At 35.5% G+C, this 16,066-nt stretch overlaps 1 protein-coding gene across 1 annotated transcript; it reads left to right on the top strand.

Moving 5' to 3' along the window:
* Nucleotides 1–12,500: 12,500 nt before the first annotated feature.
* On the top strand, nucleotides 12,501–14,279 carry LOC126794465 (trimethyltridecatetraene synthase-like). The gene is made up of 2 exons (XM_050521198.1): nucleotides 12,501–13,415; nucleotides 13,530–14,279. Exons 1-2 carry the CDS (start codon nucleotides 12,501–12,503, stop codon nucleotides 14,151–14,153), a joined length of 1,539 nt encoding a protein of 512 aa, XP_050377155.1. The 3' UTR covers nucleotides 14,154–14,279.
* Nucleotides 14,280–16,066: the final 1,787 nt, after the last annotated feature.

Below are 16,066 nucleotides of genomic sequence, written 5' to 3'. Positions count from 1 at the left end.
AGATGAGAGAGACTCATGTCGGGTTTATAAGCAAGTCGGGCTAGTAAATTCGACCTTTATTTTCTTCTTATTACAGTCCAATGCCATGCCACCATCTTCGTCATGCTCCCAGCGTATAACAATTCCTCATCTTCTTTTCTCTGCATCGTAGATCTCCTATCACCTTCTCTTTTACACCATCTCCGGTCGCTTTTGAGTGAATGCAGATGTAATTTGATCGATCTGTATATAGAAATGGTTTCTAGTTCTGCATCATTTGATACGTGAACGATCATGGAAATTCTCAGTATGAGGTAAACATTCGTCGATCATATATTATGTAACGAGTGAAATTATAACTTTTGTTGGAAAGAATACCGATTCGTTGAGCTTGGTTTTTTATGTATACGAAGTAAATATACAGTAAATGGAATCTGTTAAGAGTCACATCCCTTCTTGATTAGAATTTTGTAATGGTTAGTTGATGTTGAATTATAACAAAACCCACATGCATGCACCGACTTCTTTAATAAGCAAATAAACACCATTGACATGCATCTACTAGCTTCATGAAGCGAGAAAGAGCAGTCTTTTACCCTCATTATTCTAGCAGGTTAGAAACAAGAAGAAGACGATGATGAAAAGACCGTGCATTTGGATTTTTGGATACCTTTCCTTTTCGTGTACCTATTACAGAAACCTCCATGAGCCATGACCAATTATCAATTCACTAGAATGAAAATGCAATTATTTACATGCCTTCACGGGCTTGCCATATATCTTACCCTCTGTGTTTTCTTGTGGCGACATATATGGTATAAACGCGCTTATGTATTTTGACATTTGGTGAATGAAGGAAATGTAATTTTGCTGCTATACTTTGTGTAATGCTTGACCTGCAAGCTCTGGGGTTTGTCTTGAACGAACAAGAAGACGATACACAGCTGGAGACGCGTCGTTTGAGTACGTGTCCACGGCATCCGAGCACGGCTAAAGTTGTGTGTCCGTCTTCACAATCCTAAACAGCTTGATGGTGAAGGTTTGTCTTCCTTTGAATTTGCAGTGCGCATACCATGCATTTCGTATGCGCTTGTAAAAAGTTTATGATTGAACTCATCACCTAAGGACATGAATATAATGAAATGTGTCATTGGACGCATAACTAGCGATGATACAAGTTTTGACGATAGATTGGGTATGGGGTGGATATCTATCACTTCATTTTGATATGTACGTAGAACGTAATCGATGATATATAATTGAATCAATCACATATCGGTAGTGATAGATTTCTTGAAAATTTTAGATCTATGAATCAATCACATATTGTTATATTGAGAAGATCATTGTTATTTGGTGATCTAAGGAACTAAATAATTGTTATGATTAAATGGCCTCGATAACTCTACACAAATATATGTTGTACTCCAATTATTCATACCGCCAAAATTACACTGGACACCAAATACATCAGTACGAGCACACAATTGATTTTCGAGCCATGCATTATTCTTCTTCGTCATCGATCGTCTTTTTTGTTTATAACTAAGCTATAACAATGTCAAAATTCGTGAAACAAACAGGGACATAACTCGGATTAAACATGGATTGAGCTAATTTATCTGTATGCATGTCTAATTCGATTCATTTGCGCTTCTTTCTTCTAATTTGTCCATAATTCCCCTTTCCCTAAAATAGGTGTATTGAGATGTCATGAAATGTGTTGTAAAGAGTGCGAGGCCCCGGGGTTCTAAAGAAGTCGGAAAGAAGTAGGGGGACGGGAGGACTCACAACGACAAGAGTAATAGTAGGAATAAGGTTTAAGATCGATATGAGAATCGAATGACAACTCGAGAAGATTAACATATACAAACCTGTATAATTTTACTCAAATTTTGGTGAAAATTCCCTTCAGCTTCAAGTGAAACTTATAGATTATCCTATTATACAATCTATGAAGACCTAATCGATGTGAAATAATATAAAAAAATTATTTAAAATACCAAAGGTGCAAATGGACCGATTTTTATAAATCAATCTTATTAAGTATTTAATTAGTCACTAACACCAATACTAAAAGAAAACAACATGGTAAAATATTAAATCTAATAAATTGGTTAATATTATCACCTAGATTCACAGTAGACTCAAGTCACTCGTGTTATTTAATTAGTATTGAGTTTAATTTTATCATGTTCGGTTCAAATCGGTAAAGTTAAATGAACTAAACTGCACTCAATACTCCTACGAGTATGGGAACACGAAGGGGAGAGAAACAAAGGTCCAATGATTTGACGAGCGCGTGATGTTTGCAGATGATGTGAAAGTGGGCTGGTGAGCACATGCGAGTGCGATGATCATCTGTGGCCCACCTCACGAATCCGCATATAGTGCCGCCAATCCAGCCAGTTCAATCCCGCACGCCTCCACACTCTCCCTTTTCTATTTTCTTTTCCTAATTTCAATCTCACTCTTTGATTTTTTTCTGTTTAATTAATCAGCTAACCCTCCTTTTATTTTATCACCGATTTTAAATTATGGGATCCATTTTTTTTGGGATTTTAAAGAAACCATAATGATACAACCTTAAGTTATAACTTAGGTACTTTCAACCAAAGAAACTTGAAGCTTGATTGCTTGAAATAATTAAGATGGACATGTGGAGGGACATGTGGCTTAGTTTAATTCAGCTTTCAAGGCCCTTGTGATCGATCCTCGAAGTTGTAGGACAAGGTAAGACTATCTTCTTGCTCGGTAAGGTTAGGCATTAGAGTTCGGAAATTTCGTTCTTGATTGTAATATGTCAACTGCCTGTTAGTAATATGTATTTTTATGTAGGGGTGGCAATGGTACACAATTTCATTCCAACCAATTTATATACTAACTGTACCAAATATATTGGTATACCACCAAATTAGTACATGGTACACGGTACAGTATACCGTACCATACTTCAAAAGATAGTTGGTAGGTGGTACAAATTTTTTCGTGTACCATGGTATGCCATACCAACCGAAATAAAAGTTTTATGAAAAAAACTCTAATATATGCATCCATGGTGAGTCGAACTTGGTCTTATTCCATACAAGTTAAAACCAACTACCACTAGTAAGGCTGGACTTTTTGACACCGAAAAAACCGAAACCGGCCATAACCGAATCGCACCGAAACCGAGAAACCGAAACCGAACGGAATCACCGCGTCGGTGTCAGAAACCAAACCGAACCGAGTAATTGGTGCCGGTTATCGGTTTCATGCTTTCAAAAAACCGGTGAAAACCGAACCGAACCGAGAATTGACATTTAAGGTTATAACTTGTATTTGATGAACATATGTAATCGATTGGGTGCTTATGTAAAACATAAATTTGGTAATAAATATATACATGTATAGATATGTGATTTTGTACAAGGTAATATATGATTTTAATTTTTGTATGTGTACAATTATGCATGCAGAGATCTAATATAATGTTTTTGGGTTTTGTCAACTAGCACTCATGTTAAAACAAGTATGAACATCCGGTGATGAAACTCATGGGGTTTAATGTTTATTTTGGTTAACTTGTTGTGTTTTAGCAAAACACTATTTTTATTTACTTAATATTTGAGTTTTTGATATTTGGTGAATATAACTTAATTAAAGTATTGAACTTGTAGCTTACTCCTTCACTTTTAATCTTTTTATTTTCACTAATCAAGTATGAAATGTTAATAAGGATATTAGGTTTTGTAACCGAAACAAAACCGAAACCGAACCGAATTATAGGTTAACCGAAACCGCGGTTTCTATGTATATTTTTCGATTTCGGTTTTGAAAAACATGAAACCGAAAATTCGGTGTCGGTTTTCGGTTAGTGCTCATAAACCGAACCGTTGGCACCGAGTCCAGCCCTAACCACTAGGCTATCATTGTAATTACAACAACTCATGTTAAACAAAATATATATTCTTAAAAACTATATATATCCATAAATATTTCAGCCGTAGATTAGTGAAAAATAAATCTCAACCGTAGATTTTTGTTAAATTTATAATTTTCAGATTTTGACATATTTAATTTATGACTCTGTACTAGATAATTTGGTTGAAGTTGTTTAAAACTTTGTATTTGTGTTGTTATTTGCTATTACTTATTTGGATTTGACCTTTAAATTTTTGGATCATAAACATACTGGTAGAAGCTAATTACCAACTGTACCAACCGAATACCAACCGTACCAATTAGTTGGTATACCAACGTTATTGATTGGTTTAAATGGTAGATTTTTCATACCAATTATATGTTTGTTGGTACATGGTAATGGAAAAATAAGGTTAGTATACCTACCAATCCACCCCTATTTTTATGTGTGGAATGAAGAGATCGAACTGTTGGAGTGGATTCAGTGCTTCGGCAGTGTGTGGACACTATAAACATATGATAACTTGACAGTTAGTGTTAATGATTCAGACGTTAGTCAAATTAACAGTAAAATTCAAGTTCAGTTCTTTTGTAATTTTTTTTTACTTTTGTGTTCTTTGGCCGCATTCAAATCCTACTTTAATAGCATTGTCATCATCATAACCCAAAAAACCCCAGATTTTCCGTTCTTCTTCGACCTTCCTCAAAATATGTGTTTTCATGATTTGAAATTGGGTCGACCTTCCTCAATAAATATTACCATGATTTGCTCTTAGAGATTAAACCCACCCCTAAATTCAGATCAAAACCATTCCCACCACCATCCCTGAATTCAGGTCAAAAACATTCCCACCACCACTGAGAGACCTTTTGACCAATCCGACCTTCATTTTAAAGCTCAAATTATTGTGTTCTTTCTTCTATTTGCTCCATTTTGATCTTCAGCTCGAAATTAATCCATTTAGGTCAGAGGGCCCGACCTTTTCCGACGTCAATGGAAGTTAATAGGAATAGCGGTGAATCTGTGAATCTATTTTCATACTTAGATTGCTCCTCCACTTCATTCCAGAAAAAAGACGGGTCATGTGTTTTTACCATGTTAGTCTCTTAACGACCGTTAGTATCACCGTTATACATTGTGAACTGTGGGAAACCTGTACAGTTTGGATTGGATAGAAGTATTATTTAAATTGTTGGTGCATGTGCTCGAAGGTGCATACTATCTGTTTCACTGTTTTTATATTGACAACATATGACATGTTATAAGAGTTTATAAAAATTTAGATTTCTTCGCTTGTTGCCCTTTAGTCTTAAGTTGGATATTAGACTTCTTGAACAGTTAAAAGTAACTAGACTAGTGCACTTACAAATTTCGAATATACGTACCAACTTATGATCTAATGCACTCTTTCGCTCGTCATTTGTACACGAAACATATTTCTTTCAAGATTTGATCGATGGAGATTGTGATGAATCCATGAGGTGAGGATGATTCTATAAATGTATGCTTTAGCTAGGGTCCAACTATTTCCTATTCTTATCTCTTGTTAAAGACATGATGAGGAGTAGTGGGAGTTCCAATTATGCTCAAGGAGACAATGATGAGTTCATGCGTGACCATTATTTGCAATCCTTGATCAGCATTTATTTTTTATAAAATCCTTTGTCATCATTTTGAAAACACTCGTAAGTATCGATCACCAACAACGTTCCGTCATATCGTTTTCTTTAAGAGGATAGTGCAAGTTTTCATGCTGTTACAATTTTATTCGTAGGTAAGTGAGATGGCTAAAGATAGATATCACATATAATGATCAATTAACAGCTGAACAACATTATCCATATCCATTGCCAATACAAGTTTTTACTCATAAGAGACTTCGAAACTCATTATCAAAGAAAGAATTGTAAAGTAGAACAAAACCAAAAATACAATAGCTAGGGGTTTTTCTCTATAGATGACCAGGCAGGCATCTTTCATAAAATTGACTTGTGAGAATTGCGTAGGCGAAAAAAAATCCAATTCAATAATACGATGTAATTGATATCATTAATGAAATTCTACCTTTAGAGTCCGCACCAATATATATGACTATAAAAAAATAACTAAACTGCCAAAATATAGTGTTTCATCAGTAGGTTATTGAATGTGGATCCAATAGGTTACGAAGGAGATGCAGCAATAAAACTACGTTTTTCGATATATCCCTTTTTAACTCTCCAAATATGGAAGATGGATTAGAGCCTGTGAATATGTTATATCCATATATATTATCCATTGCCATTGGTAATTGGTTATCACCCAAACACTAGCTAGTGAGGCAGCTCACATGTACTTATATGTTAGGCACAATGGAGTTTTCATTCAAATCTTTGATGGATTTTTTTTAATAGCATTGAGGGGATTTCAAGTTGCCCCACCCACAAGCTATTGTTTTGTAATTCTCCGATGATTTGGGCAATGGTAGAGAACTAGCTTCAGAGGTGGATTAGGAGGGAGGGACTGATTAGGGGAGAGGTCCATTCTCTAACAGTAAGAACCTCTTTGTAGTTTGTAGTTTTGTACAACAACTCCCCATTCATGCATTTTCTCAAACACCTTGTGTGGATTAAAAAAGCTATCAACTTTTCCCCCACTCTTCTTTTATAGTGCTTCTTGTTTGTAAGCTTTGATGAAAACCCAGCTGATTATTTTGGATATCACATACTCACTGTAGTACCTGCAAGTACTGTTTAAATATGCCCAACAATTTGTTTTATATTTATAGTGGGAGACTGAGAGGCTTTACAAATCTGAAAGTACATAGAGGCTGCAGCAATTATATGAATGAAATATGCAATGGGACATGAATGTCCTCCATCTTCAAGCTTAGTGCCAATCAAAGACACATAGCTAGTGAGGTCCAACTTCTACTACCCCCACAATCCACATACATGTAACAATTATATACATACCTTTTCCTTTAAACAGCCAACAGTGGAACATCACTAGCTATATATACCATGAAGCATGCCAGCGTATATAATCTTTCTCAAGAATGTAAAGCATAGTTGGATAATTTGTACCAAAAAAAAACATAGTTGGATAATTAGATCAGTCAGAACTCAGAAGTAGTTTTGTGAAAAAAAAAAATACTGTGCTAGATTGCTAGCTGTTCCTTATTATGTGAAGTTCGATCTTGCCCAATTTTGTAGTGCAGGTATATAATCTTTTTTTTTTTGTAGCAACAACCAAAAGTTACCCCAAGGGCTCTAAAGCTTATGAATTATGATGCAGTGTTATATTAGAGCCCAGAAGTGTTATATTAGAGGAGCCTAGCTAGCTGCATTCCAAGGTTGATTAACTATTATAGAAAACACAATCATGTCCCTCTGTTGGTGTGCCGTGTGCCTTTTTTTTTGGATAAATAAATATCATTAAAACGCCGAGCCAAAAACTAAAGCAAGAGAACAAGCTCAAAGAGCACCAACATTTTCTCAAAAAAAGAAAAAGACCAAGTTAAAAAGCACTAAAAACTAAAAGGCTAACAAAAAACTCAAGCTAACAAAATAAATAAAGATTTATCATCTAATCCACTCATAAGTAAAGGAGTTTGGTCAGAGAACATCAATCCCTAGAGAAAATAATGGGAGATGTAAACTCGCTAAAATCTTCATAAAAATAGTTATGGAGCTAGCAAATTCATCCCTAAATTTCCTGCTATTTCTTTCTTTCCAGATCTCATAAACGGAAGCTTGAAAAACTAATTTTTTAATCACCACGGGCCAAGAGTTACCTCTTCAAGAAGCAGCAGCCATCATAATGAAATTAATCCAATGTTGATAAGAGATGCTAGAGACACATTTAGACATCACATGAGACCACACCTCAAAGCTAAAAGGGCATTAACAACTTGACATAAAGGACATGACTCAGGACACTTGAGGAGAGAACCGAACCACCCGGTCCATAGTGGCAAGTTTCCCCTTAAAAGGTGCCGTGTGCCTTCCTTGCCTTCTTAAAGGGCGTGAAACTGAGAATGAATGAATCACAAGGGAATAAATAGCTCTTTTTATATAGAAGAGAGTGAACAAAAGATAGTTCCCTTGCCGTTTCCTCTGGTCTTTGGTTTTCTATTGCTTCTGGGATGCACATGGAGATATTCTAAATATTTCTACCCAACAGGAGCATTGGTAGTTGAAGCAATGAAGCTTGCTGCAATGCTGTCAAATATATATTGGATTTTCAGTACTGAAGTTTGATCTGATCCATCATCCTGTTCTTAATATCTGCATGCTTAGTTGCTTAGATATGATCTGATCTATAGAACTTTGGAAGATTAGATGAATAAATGGTTTGTATGAATGTTTGGAAGCTAGAGGTGCTTTCTTAATTCTTTCGACAATGAAAATGAACCTGTACATGTGTATCAGCTTCTTTTGGGTCTTTCGGTGCTTGTGCTTTTTAAACATGATTAAGATCGACTAGCTTCCATCACCACATGCAGAAATTATATTTGGACACCCGAATTAATTGTCAAACCCCCCGGCCCATTGATCAGTCCGCTTATAATTAGGGTCTCGCAAGCCTCGCATTGAATTGTTTGAAACTTTTGAGATAGAGTCCAATTCATGTATTCCTTGATCATTCACCTCCTACTGCCCTACATGCACTTCAACATCAATCCATACTAACTTATAAAATCATTAATTCCCTATTTCCCTAAACCCAAATTCTCATCTTTGATTCTTCAAACGCAATTATACTATATTACCAACATCATGCTTTCATTTTCAGAATTTGAGATGATAAACAAGAATTAGAAGGTTTACTTACTAAACTTTTTCTGCTTTCACTATTTACATTTATTATGAAATTTCACTCCAACACTCACTTACTCGCTAGGTAAGATTGACATGCCGCAGAGTAAACCGATATCTTAACCGTTCACTAACACAGAGACAGTCCACATCCAACGATTCACCGCTAATTAACGTCGATTATTGCATTGCATGAAAAGTGAACTTCACCTGCCTCCCCAAATAAGATTGATTCTTGCCAAATACAAGATTCCAAAGATATAGAAAGCAACCAAGAACAAGAGGAGAAGGAGGAAGTAGCGGGAGAAGACTTCCTGACGGCAGGGTTTGCCACGGCGGCGTCCGCGGTCATCACTCATCACCTCACTTCTCCTTGCGCCTCCTTGGACGTCCCTTCTGCTTCAAGGGTTTGTCTATACTTTTGTCTCCTGTCATGTATATTTTCCTCTCCCAGTTATCAAAATTTACATCAATTACTGTTAGGTGATTCTAAGTTTGGAAGATGAGAACTCAGTATACGAAAAAAGTGAAAGTTCTCTTTCTTTGGGATTCTGTGTATATCTGGAAAGTGTAAAAGCTAGAAAGGATGAGTTTGGGCAAGGAGACATGAAGTATTGAAGTATATGATCGAGGTTTGCAATTCCGGTGGAGGAAGAACTAGCTTGTCTCGATCTGTGATTAATTCGATCTAGGTTTGCTTTCTTTCTTAGGTTGTGCTGTTCGAGCTCCTTTTAATTCTTAGATTTTGTGTGGTTATGAGGTATAAGATGGTGAACTAAGTAGATTTCTGAGAAACGTTGATGCATGCAGCTTCCAGAAAATTATTGAGACGCGTGAAAGAGCTTATGCCAAGTTTTGGCCATTCTCAGGAATGCATATATTAGAGGTTTAAGTTTGGAATGATTTCTGAGTGGGTTTAGCCTGCAAAATACGGCCTTTTGTCTCAATGGAATGGGCTTATCTACATAGTGTTTAGGGGCTTTTGGTATTGAGTTTGCCCTGAAACTATATTCAGATCGTACAATACTACAATGAAAAGAAATAAATTGGAAAGAGAATGAAAGACAATGAATTTTGAAGTTTTTGAAAACTCGGATACCGCTATATAATGACATATATATATATATATTGGTAGAATAGTATCTGCTGTTCTTGATACTCAGTGTTATTGATCTCGTGGCCAGTTTGGCCACCATGGTTCAGTTTAGTGATTCAGATTCAGCTCCCTTCTTCAATATGGGATATAAAAACTGAACTAGCTAGTGGCTCCGACATAGTGACATACTGGATGTTCGCATCTAATGATTTTAACATACAATATGCATGAAATCTTAACATTCCTAATTTAGAGTAAACGCACACATTAATGCAATAAACTAATTTGTAGTTGGCTAGTTGGCGAATCTTATGCTTAAAGGAGAGTGTCAACTAAATGTTGGCAAATCCATCAAAAAAAAACTAAATGTTGGCAATGGTACTGACTTGCTAAACATAAACTCAGTTTTCCAGTATGAATACGACCAATCCCTAATCTCTTTTATCACCAATTTAAAAACAGAATTAACGCGCAGTTGATAAGTTTCTAACATTCTGAATGTCGAATACCTATGAAATCTCATCCATTACCGTGAAGAGTATAATTGAACATCAATTAATCGATGACTCAAATAATTGATAGTTAAATTCATCTTGTCGAGATAATATTTATATATATGGGAAAATGACCAAATCAACGAAAAGTCCAAAACATCGACCATTTCAATTTCATGTTTCCATTTCAATGTTTACTAGAGAAAACACCCGTACCTCTTTCTCTTTCTTCTCCGTCCCTCTTCCCGATCTAAAAGTCTCTCTCTCTAGTCATCGACCTTGCGATAAACGACTAAAGTCGACTTCAGCATGCACCCAGTTCCACCAACGAGAGCACCACAAGATCTGACGAAACCACCACCGAATCGAATCGCCCTCATAGATCCGATGCCGGAGCTTCTACCAGGTTCCTCCGTCATTGTTGTGCTAGTTGAAGATGTGATTGATATTTTTGTGGGGTTGGTTGGCGGGGTATATTTGTATAAAACCAAAGTTATGTCTTCTTTTAACGGATTTTTTTATGTCATCTATTTGTATAGAACAAAGTAGAGCTAATCAAAACAATTTGTGTTTTTTCCTTGTTGTTTATGAGTTTTCAATTTTGTCAACAGTTAAGGCAGATGTTACATGTTTTTGTGTATAATGCTGTTAAGTTTAGTGTATAAAGTTTATTTGATAAAGGAACCCACAATAAAATCATATCCATATAAATATATGTTATTTCTTCATATTATTTAATTAGAGTGTTGTCAAGCCTTAATTCATTTAGCAAAAGGATTTACATACAACTTTGGAAAATCAATAACTATATACAAAACTTATTCTAAGTTTATAAATGAGAGAAAAAATGGGCCTAAAAATAATTCTCACCTGGAGCATTGAAAGACTCAGGATCGGGCCTACCTGTACTAACCGGAGTCCGGCGAGGTTCCAATTTAGTGTTCTTTCTCATTAATTTTATCTCTATAATTGTTTTAATATGTGGGGGTAAAATAGTTTTAAAAATATACAAAACAATAATTTTTGTATTGCAAATGCTTGGTTACTTTATGTTGAAATGAACACCATTTGAGATGTGTCATTGAAATGAGTAAAGAGTTGGCCAAATTAGTACTAAATAGACATTTTCCCTTAATTATCGATCTCAACCTATTTGAGCACTTAAACGAGTTAGGAGAGGGATATGGTTGAGTAGGACTTCTTAATATCATTTAGATACAATATTAGTGTTATCATTCACTTCATTAGCTAGATCTCATCATAGGCGGATCCCAAAAAAAATTTAGTCTTGGCTAATTTATTTTCTTATTTGCAATTGATTTTATCGATATAATTTGGTGTTTGTATGTTAATTTTTTTCTTTGATTAAAATAATATTTTAATATAATGACCTCAATTCGACCTTATTAAACTCCACTTTTAAAAAAATGAGAGAGAAAATAAGAACAAAAGTAAAAATACTAAGAGAAAAGTGGTTTTAGAGAAAAAAAAAACTAAAAGAAAAGGAAGAGGAAGAAAGAAAACGTAATAGGGGTGGGAAAAAGGGAGGTGTGGAGATTTGAACCCAAATCCCATTATCCAAACTTCAAAATATATTGAGCTAATTCAGCAACTTGGCATTTGTGACTATTATGTACATGCAAACAGTTATAATGTAGTAAAATTGTTTGGGTTGCAGCCCATGTGGGCCTTCACATAGGTCCACCACTGGATGTGATTGATTTGCATGATCGTATCTATTTATATAATGATCCAATTAACATTAAGAAGTCATGCATGAAATAAACAACATCATGCATGTTCACGTTTTACGCACCAGAACACATGCATGCTACAAATTAAAGGTGGTAAAGCTTTTGAGTTGAATTGACACGTCCAAAGATGTCAGGTATGAAAATGGAAAGCAATTTGATAGACTAAATAAATATTAAACAAGGTGAAATTGTTGCCTACACACCGAAGCAATATATTCCCACTGAGAAAAAAATATTTTCCCACTGAGGAAAGATCATATATATTTTTCTTCTTCTTTTGGCACGATGGAGGTGTTGTAGTAGAGTACTACAGTCATTGGCATGGTGTGTTATCCTTAAAAGCACAAGTCTACGATTTCTTCTCACCCTCATGTTTTACTGTTTTAGTTTCACCGTCAACTATATTAAAACCCTCTAACCACAAGACCGCCATCTTATATAAACTCTCCTCAACTATAATCACAATACCCAGAAATGGAGTCTCTTTCTTGGGCTATTTCAACCCTAGCAGTATTCTTTGCTACTGTGACCCTCCTTTCAAAGCTTTTCTTCCTAAATAGCCGCAAACTGAATTTGAAATTTCCACCCGGTCCAAAACCCTGGCCGATCATTGGCAACCTCAATCTCATCGGCCTTCTCCCGCATCAATCCCTTCACAAATTATCGCAAACTTATGGACCAATAATGCAGCTTCAGTTTGGCTCCTACCCAGTTGTTATTGCTTCATCTCCAGAGATAGCTAAGCAAATTTTAAGGACGCATGATCATGTCTTTGCCTCCAGACCACAAACTGCAGCTGGCAAATACACCACTTACAACTACCTCAACATCACTTGGGCACCTCACGGCCCATATTGGCGCCAAGGCCGCAAGTTCTACCTCTCTGAGCTATTCAACTCCAAGAGACTAGACTCTTCCGAGTACATTCGCGTGGAGGAGAATCGTGCTTTCCTCTCGCGTTTATGTGCCTTGTCAGGCAAGCCAGTCACCCTCAAGGAGCACCTCTCGCGCCTCACTCTCAGCATTATAAGTAGGATTGTATTGGGGAAGAAGTATTTCAGTGTGTCTGAATTCGAGACTTCCATTGTGACACTCGACGAGTTCCAGGAGATGCTGGACGAGTTGTTCTTACTTAATGGGGTGTTGAACATAGGAGATTGGATACCGTGGCTCCAGCTTTTGGACTTGCAAGGTTATGTGAGGCGTATGAAGGCATTGAAGAAAAAGTTTGACAGATTTCATGACCATGTTTTCGGTGAACACAGGGCAAACAAGGCAGGTGTAAAGGAGTTTGTGCCAAAGGACTTGGTCGATGTTCTATTGAAGCTCGCTGATGATCCTAATATTGAAGTTAAGCTCAACTATGACAGTGTCAAAGGATTCACTCAGGTACAAATGTTTTAAAATAGTAACTACTGGTCTACTGCATTTCATTATCAATTAGTTAATAGAAATTATAAACCAAGATAAATTTTGACACAGTACTTGTTCATTTGAAATCAGGATTTAATAGCGGGTGGCACAGATACCTCAGCTACAACCGTGGAATGGGCAATGTCTGAACTCATGAAACAACCACACCTCATAGAGAAGGCGACCGAAGAGCTCGACAGGGTGATTGGGAGAGATCGATGGGTTGAAGAGAAGGACATAGCACAACTTCCTTACATAGATGCAATCATGAAAGAGACAATGAGGAAACATCCTGTTGCTGTAATGCTCGCACCACATTTGGCTCTTGAAGATTGCAATGTGGAAGGTTACGATATTCGCAAGGGGACGAGAGTGTTCATTAACACATGGAGCATAGGGAGAAACTCATCTGTGTGGGAATCCCCGGAGGAGTTTAAACCGGAGAGGTTTCTAGGGAAATCAATTGATGTGAAAGGACATAATTTTGAGCTCCTGCCATTTGGTTCAGGAAGGAGAATGTGCCCTGGTTATAGCCTCGGGCTGAAACTGATCCGGTCCAGCATAGCCAACATGTTACATGGATTCAACTTGAAATTGCCTGAGAATATGAAGCCCGAAGATTTGAGCATGGATGAAGTATATGGCTTGTCAACACCAAGGAAGTTTCCACTGGTTGCAGTTGTGGAGCCTAGACTCCCAATCCATCTTTATTAATACCGATCCAGCAGATCTATCAGAAACATAAATAAATAAAGTAATTAGCTGTGTTCGTTCTAATCAACCCCTTGGTCTTAAACTCTTAATATTATCATTTGCAATTAGAGGGTTGCTTGCTACGAAATCCACCGCCAAATCAATCTTTTAGTTTCTTTATGTCGGAACAATTTTTTTTTTGTGAGAAATCGAGAATGATATATATACTAAGAGAAATTTTAAATACATATCTCAAATCTCTTAATACACACTCATATTTAATACACTACCTATTTCGATTCTAATTCTAATATTTTTACTAAATACACATAAAAAACCTAAAATACCCTTGAATTAAAAAAATCACAAAATACTATATTATTTGGATATACGATGCTACTTTTTACAGTGATTAGTATATTAATATATATTTTCAATTCTTATTTATTTTTACAACATTATAGAACACAATTGTTTTTTTTATTCTTTAACCATGAAAACGATAAAGAACATGAAGAATATATACGTATATATAGATATATGTATAAGAAATGGATGAATTGATTGTTTGAAGAAGTTGAACATTTATTTTTAAGAATGTATGAAGATAGAATTTAATGAAAGATGAAAAATCATAATTCTTTTTCATGAATTACTTTGTTTGGGACTCTAAAAATAGAAATGATTTTTTTCGGTGAAAATTAAGGAATGAATTGATCGATTGTTTGAATCTCCTGCTTAATTTTCCATCAAAATATATACTAAATTAAATTTCCTTGTACATTTTCTTATTTTAATTGTTTCCAAATTCTTAATTTTGATAATTTAATTGTTTTTGATTTTTTAAATTATTACATATACCTATTTTGGTCATTTAACATACATGCAAAATGTTATTTTGAATTATTAAATAATAAAGGTGTGCATCATGAGCTTATGAGTGTGTATTTAAAACTTCTCATGTACTAAACTTTCTTTCCTCAATATTTTGGAAAAAAGATTTCATATCTACAAAGTTCCTGGAGCCCGATCTTCTTTCAGTGCAATCATTCAAATTTCAAAACATTATAATATTGGAAAATGTCAAAATCACTGTATATCTTAATATTTCTTATGATTGAGTGTCATGGTGTCCCGAATTTCCCATCAAAGTGCTCGAGCAACTTAACTTGATACGTCTTTCAAACAAAACTTAACTTGATACGTACTGGTGTAAGATATACACCAGAAGTCTAGAATTGTTCCGGTTCCATATGTGTAGCAATCCCATTACTAGCTAGTTGTATTTGTTGAGAGTTATATAGTGTATGAAAAATCAAGAAGTGTTAATTAATGGCACTACTTCGATCACAAATAGAAGGATGACACGTATATCACCAATCGATCATTTAGCATTATTGAAGCTATACTGAGCCATATTTTTCATTCTCATATTCTTATTCGTTTTCTTCTGTAATCAAAACCAAAGAGAAATAACTAATGTCATCCATAGCGTCTCTGTTATTTCCGTGTACTACAGTTACAACGGTATATATCATGGTTTCTCAGCTTTCTGTGAGTTGCCAACATTTGTTTAAACATAATCATCATGTCGAAGAAAGATGATAGATACTCATCTCTCATCGCTACTTGTTTGTCGCATGTTCTTAATTAGTGATTCATCTCATGCATAGCCGCAATTGTTCCGAGACTAGGTTTAACTCCACCATGTATTGTCCCTTAGTTTTTATTGTGTACTTTATATTTCAAGTTATGTATCAAACAGATAAAATTATAGGGCTTGTGATGTACTGCTATCACGTGAAAAATTAGTTGAGCCTTTTAGGTGACCCCCAACGGAAATGAGTAGATGAGTAGTTTGACTAGTTTCTATCAAAAGAATGGGAGTCTATTCGGTGCTCTAAAGAAAGAGATAATGAGGTTAATCTATTATG

Source organism: Argentina anserina, chromosome 1, assembly GCF_933775445.1.
Source record: "Argentina anserina chromosome 1, drPotAnse1.1, whole genome shotgun sequence".
NCBI lineage: Eukaryota > Viridiplantae > Streptophyta > Magnoliopsida > Rosales > Rosaceae > Argentina > Argentina anserina.
Note: the sequence above shows the minus strand (reverse complement) of the source record. Positions and strands in the feature narration are given on the sequence as shown.